Source organism: Rhinopithecus bieti, unplaced genomic scaffold (genome assembly GCF_001698545.2).
Source record: "Rhinopithecus bieti isolate Rb0 unplaced genomic scaffold, ASM169854v2 scaffold_28529, whole genome shotgun sequence".
Taxonomy (NCBI): domain Eukaryota; kingdom Metazoa; phylum Chordata; class Mammalia; order Primates; family Cercopithecidae; genus Rhinopithecus; species Rhinopithecus bieti.
The window spans coordinates 716,256-741,821 of NW_016813064.1; the positions used below are offsets into that span (position 1 = coordinate 716,256).

A 25,566-nucleotide genomic window follows, 5' to 3' on the forward strand; every position below is an offset into this window, starting at 1 on the left:
GAGCCACCATGCTGGGCCTATTCTTTTATACACAGTTGAGGTGGAGTGCCCAGAACATAGTTTGCACTGTCAGTTCATGCTATAATTTGTTCCACAGTTGAGAGGAAGTCCATGGCACCATTACTGCCCACAAATACTGGCAACTTACAACTACATCTCTGTGCTAGTATATTGTAGAACTACTGTTCTCAAAGTTTTTAGTCTCAGGACTTCTTTAGAGCTCTTAAAAATTAAAGACCCCAAAACTTTAAAAAAATATGAGTGATATATATCAATATTTACCATATCAGAAATTAAAGAAAATGTTTAACTTATTTAAAATAGCAGTAATCCATTATGTTAGTAAAGAACAAGTTTTTATGAAAAATATTTTCCAAAACAAAATAATTAGTAAAATTTTTACAATCTCTTAATGATTGTCATAGTAGAAGAAAACTGGATTATTGTATCTGTTTCTCCATTCAGTTTGTTGTGATATGTTATTTTGATTGAAGCATATGAAGGAAATCTGGTTGTACACAGATACATAGTTAGTTAAAGATATGGGTGTTTTTCTTTGATATCATACCATAACTCAAGATATGGCAGTTTCTTTTCTATTGTTTTTTTTTGAAGTCAATTTTATTTACATAGAATAAAATGTACTTTTTTAGATATACAATTCCATAAGTTTTGATGAGAATATATGAACCATACATGTTATACAATCATAATACACCCCAGTCAAGGCGTGGTGTTCCCATTTCCTTCATCCCACAAAGTTTCCTCATGCCCTTTTGTAATCACCTCCTTTTCCCTCACTCCCAGCTTCTGGCAATCTCTGAGCTGATTTCTGTCCCTGTATTTGTGCCTTTTCCAGAGTATCGTATAAATGGAATCCTACAGGGCAGCCTTTTGAGTGTGTCTGCTTTCACTTAGCATAATGTTTGAGATTCATCCATTTTGTTGTAGGTATCACTAGTTCATTCCTTTTTTATTGTATGGATGTTTGCTTATCCATTCCTCATTGATGGACGTCGGAATGTTTTTAGTTTTTGGAGATTATCAGTAAAGCCACTGTGAACAGTCATGTACAGATTTTTACATGGACTTATGTTTTTATCTCTTACGTGGATATCTACACGTGTGATTGCTGGGTAGTAGGGCAGGTGTGTGTTTTAACTTTAAGAAACTGTAAAGCTGTTTTCCAAAACACAGTGCTAGTGTCTTTCCAAACACAGGCATTAGTGTCTTGTATTTGCCATCCTAGTCTACATAGAAAATAAGCAAAGGGCCATTTTACTTATTAAAAAGACATTTCCACCATTTTTTAAAGGTAAATAGGATTCAGGATGGTTTTCTACATCTAAACTAGAGTGATATTTTTCATAAGTAGAAAGAAAATGGCTTATGGGGAATGCTGTGACAATTTCCCCACCCTTCCTCAAGCTGATCCTGCAATCAGTCTCTATCCCACCAAGTCTCTTAAAGAACTCAATATAGTAACATAATGATTATATAAATTATTATAAAAATAAGTAAATTATATGTATTTTTATATTCTTAAGCTTACATTACAACTTTAAAGGTATAGTTCTAAAAAGGATGGCACGGTTATTTACGTATATTAAATTTGCTCTACCACCACTAATATGTGAAAGTTCTAGTTGCTCACATGTTCAGCAATACTTGATATTGTCCGTTTGTGTTTTTGTTTTATTTTAGTCATTCTAATTAGTGTTAGTATTTCATTGTAGTTTTAGTTTGCTTTTCCCTGATGATTCATAATATTGAGTAGCTTTTTTCAAAAAAAAATTTTTTATTCTTTGCTCTTTGGCAAAGGACCTGTTTGAATCTTTTGCCCACTTAAATAATTGGACAGTGTTTTTTCCTATGATTGACTTGTAAGAGGCTTTATATTTTCTGAGTATCAGTCCTTTTTTAGAAATGTGTTTTGCAAGTATTTTCTTCCAGTCTGTGACTTTTTTCGTCCCCTTAGCCTTCAAAGAGTAGAAGTTTTCATTTTAGTGAGATTCAGTTTATCAGTTCTTTCTTTTGTAGGTCATATGTGTTGTTCTAAGAAATCTTTGATAATTCAAGGTCACAAAGATTTTTCATTTTTTCTTTTGGAAGTTTAATAGTTTTAGATATTATTTTAGGTCTATGATATCTTTAGAATTAATTTTTGTATATGGCGTGATACATGGGTTGAAGCTTTTTGTTTTTTCTTTCTGCATATGGATATTCAATTGCTCCAGCATCTGTGGTTGCCATGACTATCGTTTTTCTATTGAATTACCTTGACATCTTTTCTCTACATCACCTGACCATTTATATGTGGGACTATTTCTGGATTATCTGTTCTGTCCCATTGATACATGTATCTGTCTTTTCACTATAACCATACTGTTTTTATTGCTGAAGTTTTATAGTAAGTCTTAAAATCAGTAAGTATGAATTCTCCTTTGTACTTTTTCAGAATTATTTTGGGTATTCCAGTTTTCTTGTTTTTCAGATAAGAGGACATAATTTTGTAAATACTAGTTGCAGTGGGGAAGCTGAAACCATTGATGAACTTTTCATCTTTTGTAACATTAAAATCTGTTTTGTCATGCACATTGAGTGGATTTCTTTTTTTAACCCATGAATACTTTTGTAATATCACAATTTATTTGGAAAATATTGTTTCTCTGAATTATGTAGACTTTCTGAATACTGTCACATTTCATTATTCAATATTTAAAAGTCACATTTATTAATATCACCACTGATCTCATCAGAAAATTCTTTGACTATTGGAAAGGTTGGCACCATCGCCTACTGCTGATGGTAGTAGATAAAAATTTTCAAAAGTTTTATTTTTGCTTGAAAACTTAAATTTTATCATTGGAAATGCATACTTGTTAGTTGCTTTTCTTGGAGTCACAGGTTCACTTGGTTTACTTTTGAAAACATGCCTGTCAGATACCCAAGTGTCAACAGCCATAGTTTGTTAGTTTGCAATTCAGTCATACGTGGGCTTTTTCTTGAGGCAACCATTGTATAGTTGATCCTTGAATAACAAGGGTCTTAATTGTGTCAGTCTACACGTATGTGGATTTTTTTCAATAAATATGTTGGAAAAGGCTTTGGAGATTTGGGACAATTTGAAAAAACTCACAAATGAACTTTGTAGCCTAGAAGTATTGAAAAAATTAAGAAAAAAGTTAGATATATGTCATGAATGCATAAAATATATGTAGAAACCAGTCTTTTATCATTTACTACCATAAAATATATACAAATCTATTATAAAAAGTTAAAATGTATCAAAACTTACACATACACTTACAGACCATACATGACACAGTTTGCAGTTGAGAGAATTGTAAACAAATATAAAGATACAATATTAAATTATAATTGCATAAAATTAACTGTAGTACACACTGTATTACTGTAATAATTTCATAGCCACCTCCTGTTGCTGTTGCGGTGAGCTCAAGTGTTGCGAATATCTACTTAAAACACCATATGATGCTAATCATCTCAGCTTGAGCAGTTTGTCTCTCCAGTAAATTGTATATGGCAGTCAAAAGTGATCTCTTGCGGTTCTAGCATATTTTTCATTGTGTTTAGCGCAGTACTGTGAACCTTGAGTAACACCATGGGACCCATACAGAGTGCCACTGGTGATGTTGGAATTGATCCTAAGAAGAGAAAAGTCTTGACGTTACAAGAAAAAGTGGAATTGTTTGATACATACCATAGATTGAGGTCTGCAGCTGTGGTTGCCATTTATGATTTATTTTGTGAACAGAAGACATAAACTTATGGTATTGATGAATATAGTTCAGTACTGTAAATGTATTTTCTCTTCCTTATGATTTATTTTGTGAACAGAAGATGTAAACTTATGGTATCGATAAGCACAGTTCAGTACTGTAAATGTATATTCTCTTCCTTATTTTTAAAATAACATTGTCTTTTCTGTAGCTTACTTTAGTGTCAGAATATAGTGTATAATATTATAACATAGATAATATGTGTTAATTGACTGTTGTTGCTATTGGTAAAGCTCCTGGTTAACGGTAGTCTATTGGGAAAGTTTTTGGGGAGTCAAAAGTTACACACTGATTTTTGTTTGTGTGCAGAGTATTACTCCTGAGTTGTTGGGGGTCAGCTGTATTCACTATGCAGTAGAGTTATGTTTGCTTGGTTTTTGTCCCACACAATATTAAAATGTAGTCTGCTCAAGGGCCAAGGTTTAATAAAATTAATAATTTCTGTGGCTTTTCATCAAGGACATTCTCAAGTGAAGTGAGACTGGTGTTCAGAGAAATATTGTGATACGTATGGTTATTTCCTATTATAATGGCTATTTTTATATTTAAAGTACAGGGATTAACCTGGAAACCTAAACCCAAAGTTGTAAGTGGGAAGACAGTAAATTATTGACATTTTAGGAATACCTAAAGTTGCCATCTTGGAAAACAGTCTTTTATTTTAAGAGCTAATGTGGTTATATTGTTGTTTTTATTATCTTATAGGTGCTATACTTGGTAGATCAGAAACTCAGGAGTGTCTCTTCTTTAATGCTAATTGGGAAAAAGACAGAACCAATCAAACTGGTGTTGAACCGTGTTATGGTGACAAAGATAAACGGCGGCATTGTTTTGCTACCTGGAAGAATATTTCTGGTTCCATTGAAATAGTGAAACAAGGTTGTTGGCTGGATGATATCAACTGCTATGACAGGTAAGAACGCATTTAAGATTTTATGGTAGTACTGAGTACTTTTCATCCTTCCCCCCTTTTTGAAAGGGGAAAAATCAGTGCATGAATTTTCACTTAAATGTTTCTTGCTTTTTTAAAATGGGAGTATAAAGAATATTATAACATGCTCTAATGACAGTATATTTTAAAGTAATAAAATAAACATGGCATATTTATGTTTTATCTTTGATATATTTTGAATAATCTACCAGGTAGTGAGAACTCGAACTCTGAAAAAGAAATACCATTTCACCGCAATGTTGTTAGGATATAAACCCTTTTAAAATGCTAGTTTTTTAAGGAAAAACATTTTAAAAATACTTAAAAGAAGTTATCTGTTGAAAATCTATCCTCAAAGAAGAATAAAACTTAATCATGTGTTTAATTTTCTTATCTAAGTTCTTTCTTATGGATTTGGAAGAAAATTTTTTTTATCTTTCCAACCATTTTCCCTTTTTTTTTTTTTTTTTTTTCTTGCCAAAGTAGGCCCTTCGCTTTACCCTAAGAGACTTTTTTTTTTTTTTTTCCTGGAGACGGAGTTTTGCTCTTGTTGCCCAGGCTGGAGTGCAATTGGCGCAATCTTGGCTCACCGCGACCTTCGCCTCCCGGATTCAAGTGATTCTCCTGCCTCAGACTCCCAAGTAGCTGGTATTACAGGCATCCGCCACCATGCCCGGCTAGTTGTGTATTTTTAATAGAGACAGGGTTTCTCCATGTTGGTCAGGCAGGTCTCGCACTCCCGATCTCAGGTTATTCACCTGCCTCGGCCTCCCAAAGTGCTGGGATTACAGATGTGAGCCACCATGCGTGGTCTACCCCGAGAGACTTTTTAACTTGACGTTCAAAATTTCATCAGAACTAACACAGTCCTCAAACTACATACTTGTTTAAATTGCTTTACTCTGTACTGGAAGTAAAATACAGTGGTCATGTTATTGACTGCCTGTGATCTTTCTGTATGGCGTCCCATAGCAGTTAGAGTGATCTGTTCACTGCCTGGGCCACAGGATTTCTGCTGTGGGTAGGTGCTGAAGACAGGCAGAAGCTGTAAAGTCCTAGATAAACAGACGTTTTGAAGCCAAAGAGTACTGCTGTATAGAGTGAACACTAGATACTTCTGGATCACTTTTGGGAGCCTCAGTTGATTACCTGGAATCTGTGTTTGATTAGCTATATGTGACTAAGAGCTAAATGCATTGAATAAGCCCTTGAAAATTGGATTAATTACACTTTTCATGAGAAATTACAACACAGTCATTTAGATTTAGATATATATTTTATATTTAGGATGTCCTTCTAAGTATGTGAATTTTCCAGGGGTTATTTCTATGTACTTATATATTTTAGCTGCATTTCTGATTATCAACCTCTACTAACAGAAGTGGTTAAGTGATATGTGCTGTTATGAAAGGTAAACAGGAAGAAATTGGGGAAAAAAGTTTGGGAATCATCTTTATCCCAAACTATTTTTTATCATTTAGTTGGAATCAGGGATTCCTATTCTTTTTTGTAGTAGAAAACTACTTTGCTCTTTACCTAAAGACAGTACTCCAGCTACGTGAGACTCGATAGTGCCGAAAAGAGTAGTGAGCCATTTTCACTGGAGTCTGCAAGTGTGTTATTCATTGCAAATACTTGCTCTTGGAATGGTAATTAGTATACTACCTTTGTGTCTGGAGGTTAAATGCTAATTTTAAACTATAAAATTTTTGTTTTTATACCTAAATTTGATTGAAAACAAATAGGATAGTAAGAGAAGTAAGAGGAAAAGAAGATTGAAGAATTGGCAAAGTGTGGAAGAAAAGAAAATGATAAAAGAAGAATGAAATTGAATGGTGAAAAGTAACTTTATTGAATTAATTAGGCTAAGTAATCATGTTAATCTGTTGTAATTTGAGACATAATTTTAAATATCAGTTTTAAATTTATTTATTTCTCTTTATAAATTGTTAACATTTAGCTTTCATTTGTCTTTAAAAAACCTCCTGCCAAATAGATGTTGATGTTGAGTATATTTTAGTTTGATTTTGTTAAAACTCCTATCTCCCTGAAATTTCTTCAGCTTTTCACTTAAGAATTAAATTCTACCTTATTATTCTGACAGCTATCAGAAAAGTTCAGTTTGCTATTAAGATACACTATAAGTTCATCTGATGTTGATTTTTTAAAAATAGGTTTAGCTGTTTATTAGTGGGTGATTAGGATTTGTTCTAAAGGCTAAATCCAGGTCTTTTCATGACTTAAGCTCCTATGTAGAAGGCTACTTTATTTTTATTTTTTTGGTGTAATTCTAATCAGTTTGAGTTAGTAGTTATTGTTACATGTTTGTTTTCTGCTTACTGCTCATCTCAACCCTGTTCATTGCATTCAGGGAATTTAAATCTACACTCTAAAAAACAATGACAGTATTAATTTCTCAGCCTAGTTGGGGTTTCTGATGTTGAAATGTTTTGCCCATGAGATATGAGCTTTTATCATTTAGCATGTGTGTATGTATTTATATGTATACATACACACACACAGTTTTGTATATATTTTCCAGTTTTTGTATTCTAGGAATACAAATGGGAACGCTATATTTCCTGTGAGCAAAAGTGCTCTTAGACCAAATTGCCTCATTGACTTTATGTCCTCTTCAAGCTTTTCTAATAATTAAAAAAATAAAAAAAGATGCTTGCCTTAGGTTGCTCATTAAAAACCAAATTACAGCGATAGTCTCTAGTAGTCAATGTGATTGTTATAAAATCAGTCGTTGATTTTTTTTTTTCTAAAGAGATTTAGTAACAGGAATCCAGGAATATTTTTGTTTTTTAAGAATTATTAAATATTAATATGAATCTTGAAGTTGAATATAAATGACTAATTTATTTTATTGCAGAATAAAAGCACCTGTTGTAGGGTCAGTATAATAATATTGATTTTAATTATTTTTTCTCTGCTTATTTACAGGACTGATTGTGTAGAAAAAAAAGACAGCCCTGAAGTATATTTTTGTTGCTGTGAGGGCAACATGTGTAATGAAAAGTTTTCTTATTTTCCGGAGATGGAAGTCACACAGCGTAAGTTCACAGGGAAAATACATAGGTTTGCTCAACTGTAGATTGGAAACAAAATATATTTGTGTTGATGGAATAATTTACACCCACCTCTTCATATTCTTTTTTCCCCCAAAATTTGAGACTATGACAAATATTTATTATAGAATTTTGTAGACCAAATCTGAGTTATTTTTCCCCCCCTTTTCCACAGCCACTTCAAATCCAGTTACACCTAAGCCACCCTATTACAACATCCTGCTCTATTCCTTGGTGCCACTTATGTTAATTGCGGGGATTGTCATTTGTGCATTTTGGGTGTACAGGCATCACAAGATGGCCTACCCTCCCGTACTTGTTCCAACTCAAGTAAGTTATTGTCCTGTACTTTGTAATGTTTTAAATTTTGTATTTTTGAGAAATATTACTGTGGTGAAACCCACTAACTTATTACAAATTATTTTCCTTTGGAGTTAATTTTTTAATGTTTATTGTCATGAGAAGTCTAGCTAACTTTGCAAGCTTATTAATGTACCATGTCCTAAACTTTTCTCACTTTAGGGTTAAGGTCGAGTAGAATGAAGGGGTATTTGCGTTTCTATTCCTCTTTGGAGAGTTTTACTTTCATGCTAATACTTTTAGGTATTAATCTGCTTTGCTTCTTGAGAAGTCGTTTATGATGGAGAAGTTAAATCATAACCCTGTCTTTGCCCTCTGTCCCCTCCCCCATTTCTAAATTTCTGTGTCTTTTTCAAGACCACTGGCAAAACATTTTATCCATGGGGATAGACCCAGGAAGGTAACCAAAAAAGTATAGAAAAGAGAGGTTTCATAAAGGCTTCAGGAAGATACATCCATAAAGATGTTTTTTTAGGGAAGGGGAGCAGCAAAGTAACCTTTCTTACCATATGTTGTTGGTAGATCAAGTATTTTTGTAGATCAAGTATTTTTTTTTGGTTGCCTCGTATCAAGTGTGTACTGAAGACTAAAAACTTTTTTAAGGCTCTTGATTGTCACACACCACACCCCAAATATTTCTGGAAATATAGGTGTGGAGGGTAATCGGATTAAATTCATTAAATTTTCTACATTCTCTTATCATGCAGACACTTTGTGCAGGTCTGGTATTTATAAGGACTTTTCATGGAAGTAGTTAGTATTCTACAGGCCTATGAAAGCTGATAATTTTCGGTTTTACTTGCTTGAGACATCTCTGAATTCTAGTAGTTTCTGTGTTTCTTTCAACTCAAGATCACATTACCTCAGCCTTCTGGATCTCTTGGTGTAACTTTGCTTCTTTAATACCAGAAGGATTAATGGTTAAAACTTGATAGAAGAAAATGGCAAAGTACTATAATTTAATGACCAAAACAACTCCTTCCTTCTAAGCTTTATTTATATAACACTTATTTCTCAGTGCTTGCAGCAATCTGTTAGCATTAGATCATGGATTCCCATAATCTTTGTAAGATGTGTATACAGAGAAATAAACCCAAAGGTAAAATACTGTGTTCGGTAATTAGGTAAACATTATTTTGTACATCTTGAGTATTTTAACTTAAACATAGTAACTAAGTTTGTGTTCATTAAGAATCATTTCCTAAAAGTGCTTTAAAATAAAAAGTTTTAGTACATAGTCTATGTAGTTTACTCCAAATGACCATAGGATACACTCTTACCTTCTGTCAGTGATAACTTCTAAAAAAATTTGTTTTAGTATCAAAATTTAGAAGAGAGATTATTCATTATTATAATAGTTTCCTGAATTTACCAGATCTGTGATATGATAGAAACAAGCTGGAAACCACGTTTATAAATAAATTTGTTATGGTTTTTATAGAAGGAGTTTTAAAATGTAATCTTATAGATAACACTGATCTGTATACAGTATTGTTGCAAAAATGTGCTTAAGGCTTTTCTTAAAGGGCTTTATATCCTATGTATGTGGTCAGTTTTTAAGAAATACTAAATAATTTAAGGGTTTGTACTTTTAAAAAGGATTGATGTTATTCATAAATAAGAACCAGGGATTTCCTGTAAGTATTCGTACATCTCTGTGGGTTTTAGCTGTTTGTTATGGTTAAAGTTACTGTACACATTTATTTAGTACTTACATGCTCTGTCATGAGTTTATATGAATTTGTATGAATTTCTGAAAAATAAGGAAGAAATGTAAAGATTTTGTGATAGAGTGACCTGGTGTGATCAAGCTTTGGTATGAAAAATACAAGACAGGCCTGACTTTATGCTTTCCTTCTGTCATAAACTATGTTGTGAAAAAGGGGCATTGTCATCAGTGTGAAACTTCACTTTTGTCGTCTCTTGCGGTCTCTGAAGCAGTATGGTTTCGTGCTTCAAGTCTTGTTTTTGCTGAGAGGTTTACGCAAACTGTTCTGCAAGACCACTTCGTGGCCATGATGTTACAAAAGGCTTAGTTTTATCTCCTATTTCAAAATAATAATTACATAAAGCATTTATTGAACATTTTACAGTGTACTAGGGTGCTGTTAAGTTACATTATACATAAATATGTAAATTATATAGGAGCATATAAAAAGCGTAAAATATTTTTTTTCAATGATTTCCAAGTTGTAAGACTGATACCATCTTTGGAGTTTGTTAAAAAATACAAATTTTGGGACCACACTCCTGAAAGTATGGAATGGGGCATGGGATGGTATGTTTTTAAAAGCTTCCCAGGTGATTCTAGTGACCAGCCAGGTATGGAAAACAATAATTTACTTTTATCTCACAGAGTTGTTTATGTAGTAAAATCTCCATTTTATAGATAGAAAAATCTGACCCAAGGACTCTTTGACACCAAAGCTTTGTTCTTATTACTTATGCTGTTCTGTCTCTTTTTTCAGAAAGCAAATGCCTTTTGTTTCATATAATTCAGTCAACTTTTCTGCTATCTCAAAATCATCCTGTAGGCTAATTTATTTTCCTACTTTTGGATATTGAATCGTTTGTATGACTACTAAAATGAGGAATAACATCATCCTACATTAACATTGTCTCACATAGGACAAAAAGAGAAGTAAAGAAGTCATAGATATATAGAAGAGCGTATTCATGTGTTTTCCATTAAAAATTTCCAAAATTCTAAAGTACATTTTGGAATAGGGTTGATGACCCTTTTAGAATAGTTTATGAACATGTGATTGGATTGTAGATAAAAATTTCTGTGCTCGAGTTGATACTGCCAATTCCTATTAAGACTTTTTCGAAGGGTAGGAGAAGTAGGAGAGAGAGATTCGAAGTCTTGAGGTGACTTCTGTACTTCACCCCATATTCATGTCCCCATATTTCAACTTTAATTCCATACCAGTTAGGAAAAGATCTTACAGTCTTGCCATGGAGTTTTGGAACATTCTTCCTCTGGATTCTTTAAGTGCTTTTAGACAGTGCCATAACGTTTGTCATTCTTTTTCTTAGGGAGACTTTTCCTCAAAGCTTTGGCTAAAGGATGGTTTGTAAATGAACTGGTCTGTTGTAAGACATTGTTCTCATTACTAGTAAGCTGGTTCTGGCAGTTAGGTGAGGGATTCTTTATCTCTATGACATTAAATTGTTTAGATTTTTTCCTGGTTGTGTTAGTATTTTATCCTGAAGAAGTGGTGTAGGGGTTTAAGTACTTTCAAATCTGGTCTTTCATTATGGTTCCTAATAACCAATAAAAATACAAATTCTGGAATAAATTTAGCACAGTTGAAGGCATAGAGAAAAGCAGTTTGCTGGTTGTTGTTTTTTTTTTTTTTTTTTTTAAGTCCTATATTTCTATCATAGTTGCATGGTATCACTTTGTTCTTATTCATCCTGGATGAAAGTCTTGGAGACAACTATTCTTGCCTCTGTCATTTACCAAAACCTGTTCATTTGCCTTTTCATCCTGATTGATCCTATTGTAATTCAGGACATATTACTCCTAAGGCTAAGATTATTTCTATAATCTCGTAGTTGGGCTTCTTGCTTCCATTTCTCTCCCTTCATCTGTACTATTGCCAAAATAGCATTTTACATGTTTGATTATGTTACTTATGTGCTTAAAATATGTGTGGACTCTCAGTGAGCCACAGCAAAGAATACCAAGTTTGGAGCATGACATGTGGTCTGCCATACTCTCTTTGTCTTTTGGTACTTTCTTCCCATTACACCCCAGGACATCTGTCATATGCATCTAGTATTGTATTAGTTGTAATCCATCCTTGAAAGATTTGAGAAAATAGTGCTTGGGTCCTTCTTTCACTTGTCATTCAGATAAATAACCCCAGTTGAGAAGGGCTCATAATGTGTTTTGTTCTCCCACTAGATTGTAAGACTCTTGAAGATGAGGTATATCTTGTAATTACTGCTGTTTGTTACACAGTATTTGTATGTAATGATCTTTCAATAAGTGCTGAATTGCTGAATTGAGTTTGTTGCATTTGGAATTATACTGAGATGATAATGTAGTATGTCCAGGGATTCTTTTAATAAACATTCAGGTGCTTTAGGGCTTTGCCTTGAGAGAAATCCTGAGGCCATGATTTTGCCGGGGGCTGTAAAATAAGTTGAAGTATTTCAGGCATTTATAAGAGAATGACATTATTTAGTTCTTTCTGTAATCACAGACAAAACATCCTATCTGTTTTCATTACCCAGGTCACTTTTCTTTTGCCTGTGCTGAAACTATCTTCCCACTTATAGGAAGATGCTTTTATAATATGCATTGAGTAAACTGAATGCAAACTGGTTTTTCTAGTGACAGTGAGTCATGAATATGAGGGAATTGATAGACTCTATTATTAAGAAGTCTTGTGGTGGTTAGAGCTAATGCAGTTTCAGTAAAATGGCGCCGCTTTCATAACCGTGTGTGAGCTTGTTTCCTGCTTATAAGATCTATATTTGTGCTGATAAAATACCACTTGATAAGAAAAAGAATTTTAAGGGTTAGAAATGACCTGCCTTTAACAAGGCACGAAGTTAGCTTCTTGTTTACTTTTAAAGGCTATATAAGTAGTGCTTCAGTATTGAAAATTAATTCTTTCTTAAATAACGTCAGCCTGTTCAATCCTTACTTTATGATAGTTTGTCTAGGTGTGGGTCTGATAAAGACTAAAGCTTTGGGATACCTAATTTAGGCATACAAAATAATCCTTTTGACCTTAACATTAAGGTAATAATAGGTTGTCATTTCATGCTATGTCAGATTACTATCCACTGAGAAACCAAGCCATCTGTGAAAATGCTTTGTAGGATTTTCTTCTTGAACATGAGTTTATGTATTTAAAATTAATAAGAATCTGAACGGATAGGAAAACATTTTTCTGCCAAGTTAATTTAGGAGAGTATGCTGCTTCCTTATTGGGGGAGGGTACAGGAGAAATTTACTAAATTTATTTAGTATTTAATATGCTAATAACAAGTTATACTTACAAAATAAATATTACATTCATAGAAACACGTCTTGAAATAGGTTGACTACTGATTGGAGTTTATGAACACATCTCTCTTCTGCTTTTTCTCTCATTTAAAATTCTCTTCTAATTAAAAAATTAGTTATAAATACATGTTTGTGGTATCAAGACAAACTGTACAGAAAGAAGTATGAAAAAATAGAATCATTTTCTCCTCTTCCCTTTCTCTGTCACTTTTCTGAAATAATCATTTTTAACAGATTGGTGTGTATACCTTGGTACCTTTCTCTAACCTTATTTTTTTGAGTATATATGTTTTCTTTTTTATAAACTATAAACTATTCCACAACTGGCTTATTTTAATTTAACAGTATATGGAGGACAGCTTTTCAGATTGATATTATTAATCTTTTATTAAATTTTGTGTTTTTAAGTGAAATGTAGTGGAGTTTTATTATACGCTTATGAAATACCAAAATTTGATTTTTTGGTAAAAATTGTATATATTTAAGGTGTACAGTGTGTTTTTTTAAGCTTAAAGTTTGTATTAGTTTTCTAAGGGAACTCACATCTCACAAATATTTGCAACTTTTTTTTTTTTTAGTATGTTTAAAATATGACATAATGCTATTGTCTTATGCATGAGCATTCTTTCGTGTGTGTTTGGGTGTGTGTATGTATATGTCTGAGAAATAGTGTAGGGCTACTATAAGTGTTGTTCTGTGTCCTACCTTGGTGTGTGATTATTTTTGTATTGGTAACCTAAATTACAACTTACTTTAATATGTACTTTTAATTGTGGGGAGAAGTGTCGTAAGTTATCTTGACAATGCAGCTTGACAAAATAAATTACTCTCATCAGGCATATATAATTTATTCCACTTACAAATGCTCAGACAAGGCCAGTTGGAGATTGTCTAAAATTCTATGTCCAAAAGCAAAAAGGGAGGAAGGGGAGAAGGTAAAAAATTTTAACCTTTATCAATAACTTAAAATAAGGTAAAGTTGCACATTAAAATTAATTAATGCACCTTATTTCTAAAAGTGACTTCTGTTTAAATTTTGAAATCTTGAATTCAGGTTTTCTTTGGCTTGTACAGGGTCTCGTCTGTCAATTTACAAATGGGATTGGTGCATATGGACCAGAGTATGTAATTTATCCTCCTTCTCTGGCAAGGAGATGTGTATTTAAGAGGAAGTGTGTTTGTTTTTTTCCTGTGTTCTTCATTTCCTGGACCTCATCCTAGACCTTGTTCTTTCATTCCTAGTTACTTCATTGCTGTCAAATATATATATATTTAATTAAGATAATAGACGTGAAAAACGTCCCATTGTTAGCTAAAGCTGCTTGTAGCAGATGAACTGGAAATTGTTCAGGGTTTTCATTTTTGCTTAACTGCTCACCCAATGTTTGATTGCCTGTGGTGTGCCAGGCACCATGCTGTGTATATGGTAAAAGTGACACGAGGACAGTACTTGTTTCCCCTTCTGGGGCCTACAGTTACTGTGTAGGTGAAGTAACAGGATGATTGTTTGATTGTAGCCTGGAAATGAAGGGTAAATAGTATAAGAAGTGAGTTGCTTCAACAATTTTAGGCAAAGACTGGAGGAAGGGAGGAAATATGTCTGATTCCAGATCTGTACTGATTGGGAGAGGAGCCACATGTGGGTGCCTAGCTAACGCTAAGTGCTCAGTAAGTATTCACTGTTATTGGTATTAGAGTAACGACTTCAAAATTGAACTCAAACAGAATTGTTTTTACTGAAATTATTGTTGATGTATGTTAATACTTTGAAATTAACTTAGTGCAATAAAAGATTCATTTTGAGTATTATATCAGACACTATACAGATCACATGACACTTATTAACTCATTTAATTTGTTAGTACCATGGGGTTCTGTCCTATTTATCAAGTCCATTTTATTTTATTTTATTTATTTATTTTTTTTACTTTAAATTCTGGGATACATGTACAGAACATGCAGGTTTGTTACGTAGGTATATGCATGCCATGGTGGTATGCTGCACCTATCAACCTGTCAACTAGGTTTTAAGCCCCACATGGATTAGTTATTTGTCCTGATGTTCCCCTTCCCTTGTTCCGCAGCCCCTTGACAGGCCCCAGTGTATGTTGTTCCCCTCCCTGTGTCCATGTGTTCTCATTGTTCTACTCCCACTTATGAGTGAGAACATGTGGTGTTTGGGTTTCTGTTCCTGGATTAGCTTGCTGAGGATTATGGCTTCCAGCTTTATCCATGTCCCTGCAAAAGACATGATCTCATTCCTTTTTATGGCTGCATAGTATTCCATGTGTATATATGTACCACATTTTCTTTATCTGGTCTGTCATTGATGGGCATTTGGGTTGGTTCCATGTCTTTGCTGTTGTGAATAGTGCTGCAGTAAACATACGTGTGCACGTGTCTTTATAATAGAATGATATATATTCCTTTGGGTATATACCCAGTAATGGGATTGNCTTTATCCATGTCCCTGCAAAAGACATGATCTCATTCCTTTTATGGCTGCATAGTATTCCATGTGTATATATGTACCACATTTTCTTTATCTGGTCTGTCATTGATGGGCATTTGGGTTGGTTCCATGTCTTTGCTGTTGTGAATAGTGCTGCAGTAAACATACGTGTGCACGTGTCTTTATAATAGAATGATATATATTCCTTTGGGTATATACCCAGTAATGGGATTGCTGGGTCAAATGGTATTTCTGGTTCTAGATCTTGAGGAATCACCACACTGTCTTCCACTATGGTTGAACTAATTTACATTCCCACCAACAGTGTAAAAGCGCTCCTGTTTCTCCACAGCCTTGCCAGCACCTGTTGTTTCTTGACTTTTTAATAATCAGCCATTCTGACTGGTGTGAGATGGTATCTCATTGTAGTTTTGAAGTCCGTTTTATAGATAAGAAAATTGAGGCACTCGTAGATGAAGTGACTTGGCTTAGAGTCACCCTAGTGGGTGGCAAAGCCTGGGCATTTATATCCAAGGATTATTGCCCATTGATTGAATGGCTTATGTAAATAAATAATTAAGTGGAGTCCATTAAAAAATCCAAAGCAGGGGCTGGGTGTGGGGGCTCACACCTGTAATCCCAGCACTTTAGCAGGCCGAGGTGGGCGGAACACCTGAGGTCAGGAGTTTGAGACCAGCCTTGCCAACATGGGAAATCAACATGGGGAAACCCCATCTCTACTAAAAATACAAAAATTAGCCAGGCATGGTGGTGCACACCTGTAATCCCAGCTACTTGGGAGGCTGAGGCGGGAAATCACTTGAACCTGGGAGGCGGAGCTTGCAGTGAGCCGAGACCGTGCCACTGCATTCCAGCCTGGGTGACAGAGTGAGACTCAGTTTCAAAAAAGAAAAAAAAAAACCAACAAAGTAGGATAAAGAGATCAGAATATATAAACTACATTTAAAATAGTTTTCATAGTGACTATATGTGGCCTTATAGGTAAACGACCATTTTACCATCTCACAATTTATTCATGTGTAACATGGTCTCCTTTCTGTTTTTTTCAGCTACACTTGCAGAATACGGATATGAAAATAAATCAAAATAAACTTCTGTAGCCAGTCATAAACCTGATTCTTTTAAGCAGCAACCCCAAAAGGAAAATCGGCATGCCTACATTTCTTCCAGACTTTTAACTCCAGTGCTGGCTACCTTGGGGTGCTCTACTTCTTAGGGAACATATCCAGAATCTTCATTTCACCTGCCTTGGCCTTTCTTTGCTTTCCTTTCAAGAGGAGTAGGATGAGAGAAACTGTAGGAAGTAGGAGTTAATCACAGAGAAATTTTGATGACCTAATGGGATGGAATCATTGCTGTGCAATTGATATGTCAATATTGTTGAATCTCTTAATGTATGTCTTGCTTTCCTTAGTTCAGAAACATCGTCCTCGCATATACTGTATTATTTATAAATTCTGTTTCTATTCTGCTTGGCAGGATAGTCTTTTTAAAATTTAAAATGGTAAAATTTCTTAGAATGTAAAATAATTAGTTGATATTAAGAGGAAACAAATTCAGAATTTGTCAGTTTTCACATAGTTGGGTAGGAGGACCTTCATTCGTCTTGGTAGTCCTGAAAAGTTGTTGAGTGAGGTATCTCCACCCCCAGAAAAAAATCAGTCTCTCTCTCTCTAGATACAGAGATACAGGTATTTCTTGGAATGGTTTGAATAGTAAATAAAACTTACAGTACATATATATACATGTTTAAAAAATCTCTATTTTCTAGGAAGATTTTTTTTTTTTATATTCCAGATCTGTGTATCTGTTTGCTAAATATCTCCATTTATATGTCTCCAGGCACTTACCATTCACAGGTAATGATTGTCTCTCACAAACCTGGTTCTCGGTAAATGGAACCACTGTCCATTTGGTTGCATAAGCCAGGAAACTAGGATGTCTCAACTCTGTTTTTCACCTTAGCTGCTTCCCCCTAGTACTTACTCCATTTCTCAAGGGTCTTCTTCACAGGGAAATCTTCTCACACTTTACCTGTCATTATAAGTCAGGTTTCTCTTCACAGATGTTGAAGGTACTGAATTCCTTTTTATTAGTGCGAATTGTTGGTTAGTCCTGCGCTGCACTACTGCAAGCTTCATGAGAGCCTGGCTAGTCAGTGCCTGGCACAGACTAGTTACTCAGTAAAATTTGTGGATGAATGAATGAATGAATGAATAAACTATTCTTCATTCTTTTCTGATATTTTGGCCTTTTTTTTTTTTTTTTTTTTGGCCCACCTCAGGGGTAAGCAACAAGTCTTTCTTCATCTACAAACCTAATAGCTTGATATTAACATGCAGATTCGATTTTCACCGTTACCTACAGTGGTAGTATGTAATATCAAGCTACATTTTCTATGTTGTGAATCCAAAGAGTTTGTTTGCTTTTTGCTTAGTTGTATATTTCAGTGCATTTTATTTTATTTTACTTTATTTTTATTTTTGGAGAGGAGGTATCGCTCTGTCACCCAGGCTGGAATGCTGTGGCATGATTTCAGCCCTCAGCCTCCCAGGCTCAAGATGTCTTCCCTCCTCAGACATCCGAGGAGCTGGGACCACAGGAATGTGCAACCATGTCCAGCTCATTTTAAAAAAAGTTTTTGTAGAGAAGGGATCTGCCTATGTTGTTGCCTAGACTGGTGTCGAACTCCTGAGTTCAGAGAGCCTCCTGCCTTGGCCTCCCAAAATGCTGAGATTATAGGTATGAGCTATCACGCCTGGCCATTTAAAAAAATTTTGCGTTACCCCTCTTATTTTGTCATGTAGTTTATACATTCAGGACTGTCGCTGGTGTCTCTGTTTATTCTAATCCTCATTTATTGAGAAGTTTATTAAGTAAACATATATGTGGTTACTTTGTATTTATTCGTGTACTTCAGTGAATTTTTTTTAAATTCTGTTTTTACCCTTCATATTTTGTTGCATAGTTGATATTTTGAGGCTTGTTCTTGGTGTCAGTTGGGGTTATTTTATAGCTTACCCTAATGTTCATTTCTTGGGAAATGTATTGAGCAGAGACATACTTTTTGGTAAGATGTATGGATAGCACCTACTTGCACAATGCTAGTATGGTGGCATCTTTATCTCTGAAAACACCTGTATTTAAACAAGATCTGAGAGATCCTTGAGCCTTTGGAAACCATATTCTAGTTACTCAGTTGGCATGTATTTCTTTCAAGGGATTAATTTTACTCTGGAATACTGGTAAGATGTTTTGATAGTAGGATTATCTCAACCTTTTGGATGAATTATAAATACTCTTGAATCAGTATCACAGGAATGAAATCTAGAAGGAAGAAAACTAGTTAAGCAACTGGTACAGATAATTGAGTTGTCAGTTCTGTTTTGTCAGTGCTATTGTTCTCTGTAGAACTGTTGGAAACTGGGGAACATAACCATCATCCATTGGAGGAATTCTCAGCTTCCCTAGCACTGGTGATGATATTTCTTTTAATTTGAAATTTAGACCTTTACCTATTTTGGGATGACTGGAAAAATGAAAATCATGTTCTCTGTCAGTGTCTGAGTGTTTTTAGAATGTGAGATGTGTGATTACTTGTTCCCAGGGCTACCACTGCTTAAGTGCTTCACCTTGATGTGCTGGGCAATTTGGTTTGATAATATTCTGTCACTATGTTTTACTTAATTCTGATGATCTTGTTTTCCTGTCTTAGTTTCTTGCCACGGTGTATTATGGTGCACGCACATAGCCACCAAAAACATTTTTCTGTCTCACCATTATGATTCTGTCTTCCGTGAAAGGGAAGTGAGGCAGTTCAGGAAATTCTAGAGGTTCCTAAGACAACTATCAGAAAGTCTGAGAAACTGATTCTAGCTATATATAAATTTTTAGGGCTGCTAACTCGTTTTTGCTAAAGGCAATACTGCCCTCTAGTGTCCAGAAGGCAATTCCAATTTGTAAATTCCTTGTTGTATGGTTTAGACTCTAGCGGGTCTTAGAAAAATAAATAATCATTATTTAAGACTTGGTTTAGTTTGTTTGCAGGCATGAAGTCATTGGATCAGTTAACTTGGGATTATACTGGAGTCAAGAATTTGTTTACTACCTATCTCTCATATCTAAGGGGTTCTTTTTGATATTACTTTCCTCTGTTTATAAGGAAAGTGTTCCCTATCTTTAAACAATGTAAAATATTGGATCATTGCCAACTTTTAAAATACTAAACCATTATTCTCTTTCCTTCACTTTTGTAACTGATGTGTCATTTTTCATTTCATTCTGGATATGAATCGTAATTTCTTTTGCCTGTGTTTTTTCTTCACAAGCACGCCTTTCATATAATGATAGAGGTAAGATGCATTGATGTTTGTTTTATGGTTGTGGAACTTTCTGTGGATGCATACTAAACATTTTGTTCTTAGATTTTTGTTGTTGTTACTGCTTTACTGTGCATCCTCTATAACTTATACATTTATGTCATAAAGAGTTCTCCCCCACCCAGCTTTTATTATTAAAACATGATTGATTTGACTTAGGAATGGCTTTTAGTTTTAAGGGACTGACAGTATTTATATTTATTTAAGGTAGGATGTAGAAAAAACTATTTTACTTGATTAGAAGTTAACACTAATGGCTCCATTAGTCTCAAAAACCTTGTATTGGTTAATTTTTATAGTATGTCATTAGCTTAAATGTCAGCATGTGTTCATTTTTAACAGGGGTCGATTTTCTAATCCAGCCCATTGTATTTAAATGTGAAATAGATATTTTTAGATAGCTTCATCTTTGGCATCTTTAGTAAATGAACTAGCTACAGGAGTATAACTTTTGATGATATATTGCTATCTGAGGTTTGAGCGTTTAATTAGATTAAAATTCATCCTTCAAATGGAGAACTCAGAATAAGTAAAATGATCAGAGATGACTTTGTAGCTTCTCACCTCTAATAATTTATTCCACTGTTGGTTAGTAATGATATTGGGTAGAGGTTTGGGGCAGGGGATTACTTTTACAGGTTGTCGTTTCAGTATGTCTTCTCAACCTGATGTCTTCTGATACCATAATTTTCACATACAAATGAGTAAAGACGGAATGTAATCAGAACCATGTTGTAATGTATATCTTTTTAGTTTTGCAAAATAGCATGGATGTAAGAGAAATAGCATGTTGTAAGAGAACTGGACATTTAGGGAAGGTTTTAGGAATTCTGAAATCCTTATAGCTGCCTCTCTGCTCCCCATTGGTTTCTCTGTGTAGCCAGGTAAAGCCATATTTTGTGGATGACATCAGAAATTGCTTGTCATTTATGAAATTGATGTCTACATTTGTCTTCCCAGGGGCTTATATATTTTAAAGGTATACATTTTCATTTTTAGAATCAAGTATTGATTTTTTTGTGAGTAAATTACTATAATGATGCCAATTAATTAAAAATCATTTCTAATATTCTTAGATTTAGGATGAGTAAAACTTAGAGATGAATTTAAAGTTTCATTCTAGTAATTTTTTGTTTAAAAAGGCTTAGAGATTTTATAATTTGTGCTACAGTTACTCATTTTTGAAGCCAGTCCTTTGAGTATTAAAGAATATTATTTAAAATTCCATTGAAAAGCTCATGCCATTACTAAAGGTTTTGAGGTTCTACCCCATGAAGACCTTGTAGACCTTTTTCTCACCCTTTCAAAATTGACCAGTATTCTTTTTAATTGAAGCTTTTACCTTTTAAGTCATTTTGACAACAATATTTTTTCTGGCTGTTACTATACAATATTGAATAAATTATGGTAAGAGGGTGATCTAAGATTATTTCTTTCTGAAATAATGGTAGCTTAGAAACTTGTTAAACAGAGCCTTGGGAATATATGGGANATTGACCAGTATTCTTTTAATTGAAGCTTTTACCTTTTAAGTCATTTTGACAACAATATTTTTTCTGGCTGTTACTATACAATATTGAATAAATTATGGTAAGAGGGTGATCTAAGATTATTTCTTTCTGAAATAATGGTAGCTTAGAAACTTGTTAAACAGAGCCTTGGGAATATATGGGAACTTGAAGTATATACATTTGGAAAATGTATAATGAACTTTTTTTTCTAAATTTAGATATTGAAAATTATTATGTTTTCTAAAATGTTATCCTAAAATCGTAGTTTGAATTGCTGACATATTAATTGTGGATTAAAAAATCTATATCTTAGTTTATGGATTGAATCATATTCGTGTTGTTGGTATCCTTTAGAACAAAGAGTGGGTAATGTGTAGATTAACTATGGAGACCTTACTAGTCAATGTACATAAAAGCTATTCAAAATCTTAATATTGAATTTAGCGCGGTATTCCCTCTACCTAGTTATTTTTCCTCTTCAGCTTTCAGCCATTTTCTGCATACTTTAGTTTTTAGTTTTTGGCATCCCCTCTGGTTTGAAACCTATCTCTCTACCTTACAAACATATTTCTATTTAGTTTAAATATGTCTTTATGCAGTAATACAATAACTCTTTGCCCTTGAGGACTGAATGGTTTCCTTTCCTCTAGAAGAGCAGTTTTCAAGCTTTTTTTTCTCCTTTCTCCACATTCATATAAGCAGTCTGCTCCAATCAGTAGAATCTCTCAGACAGAGATGATCGCTTGAAGAATGAGGGAGGGAGGGTGTAGTTTTAATAAAATTCTCTAGAGGTTCTTGTGTCCCCTCCACTGAGAATCACATTTGAGAGCCTATCCTTCCTATAAGATTTATATCTGACTTCCTTGACCCGTCACTCTACTAAACAGAAACGTTCTTTCATGTTTTGAATGTGGGAAGGACAAGCAACTTTGTAAACCAAAAAAAAAAAGTCTGAGTTTGAAATGAGTCACAAGAAGCCTTCTGTTTTATCTTACTGTTTAAATAAGAATTGTAAAGCCATTTTATAAAGATGGTCTCATTTAGAAGAAGAAATTGCATGTTTTTCCTGTGTAACACCTTGCAATGTTTCTGTTGCTGAGGTTCTTTCTAGTACACAGTAAACTTCTAAAACTCTTGAGTGGCACCAGTGAGTGGAGGAGTGATGCCTAAAGAAAGCACTAACTGTCTTTGAGGCATTAGAAGAAGAGATAAAAAGAAAGGCAGAGAGAGATGCATTGATCTGGGATCATATAACATTTCCAAGTGTCTGAGGTGCCACCCAGTGTCATCATATCAGTTGCTTTTGCCACAGAAATTTTAGTTCCTCTTCAAAATACTCATTATGCAGCCTTCCAAACCCTTCTGTTACTTTTCTCTGGAAGCTTTCCAAAAGGCTTCCTGCGTCTTGCTTTAGTTGCAGATAGGGAACTGAGAGAATGCTTTCAATGAAGGGTTGCATTCTGCTTAGATAGGATTCCCTTGTGATTTGTAGATGCTATATTCCTATTTATATATTATGTTTGCTCTATTTTTAAAAAACTATAGCAGTGCACGTTTCTTTCATATACCATATCCTGTTATCTACTGTGATGACCACTTCTTTTCTGGATTTTTATTTGTACTTCTTTGCCAGTCAGTTCCAGAACACAGATAATTTTTTTATCTCAGATCAAAGGGATGAATTGTTAATATGTTTAAAATTAGAATGAACCAAACAGTTTGGTTAACGAAATATTTACTTACATATTTCCTGTATGTACTTTGTATTTGATATACCTATCTGCAATGTGTTTAAGAATGACTGTGGGTATCTCTGATATTAATGAAGAAAAAATTTAAACAGTCACTGGAGAAAGTAATAGATCTTAAGGAGAGGTTTTTGCTGATACATAGTCATAATTTGCTGTTTCTGGCACTTTTCAAGTCATCCTCCTCGAAGTACACACTGGATGAAACAAATGAAATATTGTTAGGAGTATTCATAGTTAACAGAAAATCTTAGTGGGGAAAATTAGTGAGACTGGATCAGAAAGATTTTAGATCTTTTCTCCTGTGGTACATATAAAGCAATAATGCTGAACGTTATTATGAAAGCTCTTAATTCAGGTTGCCTGCCTTGTTATCACTGTAGATAATTAGTAATCTAATTATGGCAAAATTGAAGTTAATGTCATCCATATGTGTTTACTGTTTCTGTCAGTTGACTTTTCAGTATACTCACTTTTTTTCTCATTTCCAGAGTTGATATGTATCATATTCTGCTTATTTATATTATTATTATTATTTATCTGTAGGACCCAGGACCACCCCCACCTTCTCCATTACTAGGTTTGAAACCACTGCAGTTATTAGAAGTGAAAGCAAGGGGAAGATTTGGTTGTGTCTGGAAAGCCCAGTTGCTTAATGAATATGTGGCTGTCAAAATATTTCCAATACAGGTATGTTTATTGCAGTTTTGTCATCTTACATATATGTTTTATGGCTAGGTCATCATAACTCAGAAATAGTCTTAAAAGAGAAGCCATACGTTCCAAGGTGGTTCTTTGTGATACTGGGGAAAGCAGTTAGCTCTTTTAATGCCTGCCTTTGCATATGAGAGATTGAATTGTTAGTATAACAATCATTATGTTTGTCTGGAGTGGTAGAATTAAATGAATGCATAGGAGATCTTTTGCCAATGAAAATTCTATAGAAATGTTAAATAATGATAAAGATTCCAATAAACAAGTCTAATTGAGTGGTTAAATTTTAATATCCCCTACATTGTCAGAAAAGCAAACAAAAACAAAAGAGTAGTATATTTTGTGTTGGAATTGGTATTTGGAGGTATATTACCAGACTTGACTTACTTTCATTCTACTTTGAGTGTTTAATTATTTCAGTTTTTGTTTGATGCATTTTCAGAGGCAATCAAGACTTCAACTTGGTTTATTGTTGAATTGTTTTTATTTTAAAGGTTGGCTGGACTTCTCATAAAACTCTGATCTAAATGTACCTCTGAGCTATTCTTGTGTTTTGTTTTGTTCTGTTGGTGGTATAGATTTATGATGATTCTGTCTTCCCCGTCTCTTATATACCCTGGCGTCTCATGATATCCTTGGTACTGATGTCTTGGTTGGATTTGGTGTTACAGGCTCTACCACTACACTTAGAGAGTGGATCTTTCTTTTTCCAAAGTTGTCATATAAGCAATTTCTTTGTCTTAATATACCTAGATTTTAAGCTTTTTACCTCCTCTGTTCAGTCTTACCTCCTCTGTTCAGTCTATGAACTGTATTATGTAGAGTTTATGAACTGTATTACATTTTTTTTGGTAGCTATAAACCACAGTTTAGTTTTCAGAGAGAAAGTGTATTCTATTGTGCCAATATTCATAAGTGAGATAAAGGAAGAAATTATTTCCATGTGTAAGGAAGCATAAGGATCAGAGAAAGGCATTTGGATGATATTAACTTAAGCCCAACAACAGCAACAACAGTAGCTAACATTTGATTGTATGTTTTTATTGGGTCAGGTAGGGGTGTTTTACATATATGAGTGCTCACTAATATGTGTACATATATTGCCCACGTGTACGTAAAATGCAACATATAATACAACAATTCTATAAGACAGACACTACAATACCTGTTCTACTTAATGAGGACACTGAAGGATTATGTAACTTGCTAGAGGTTAGTGGGAGAGCCAGGATTTAAGTTTGAACAGTTTGGATGCAGAGGATTTCTAAGGGTTTGTAACCATTATGCTGTGGTACCTCTCACTATTACTATCTTTTAGTAGTGAAAAGAAACTAATCTTTTATAAGAAGATACTTAGTAGACATGGATCACTTGCAGGCACAAATGAATATATGGTGTCTTAAATTATTGCATTGCATATCTATGCCCCTTGCTTCCTCATTGACTTTGCAGGGTATGCTAAACATTTTGTAAAGGATGTTTGATATTATGTTAGTTTTTGAAAAGAAGAAGTTTTCTGTTTAGAGGAAGTCATTCTGCCTGAATTT

The 25,566-nt window shown here is 34.1% G+C and overlaps 1 protein-coding gene across 2 annotated transcripts in view; it reads left to right on the forward strand.

Annotated features, from left to right (window-relative positions):
• Positions 1-25,566, forward strand: part of ACVR2A (activin A receptor type 2A) — an 86,934-nt gene that overhangs the window by 49,932 nt on the left and 11,436 nt on the right. For both annotated transcript variants that reach the window (XM_017847626.1, XM_017847625.1), the window contains exons 3-6: positions 4,509-4,716; positions 7,684-7,793; positions 7,984-8,138; positions 23,852-23,995. In XM_017847626.1, coding sequence (XP_017703115.1) covers positions 4,509-4,716; positions 7,684-7,793; positions 7,984-8,138; positions 23,852-23,995 — 617 coding nt within the window. The remainder of the gene's footprint in view (positions 1-4,508; positions 4,717-7,683; positions 7,794-7,983; positions 8,139-23,851; positions 23,996-25,566) is intronic.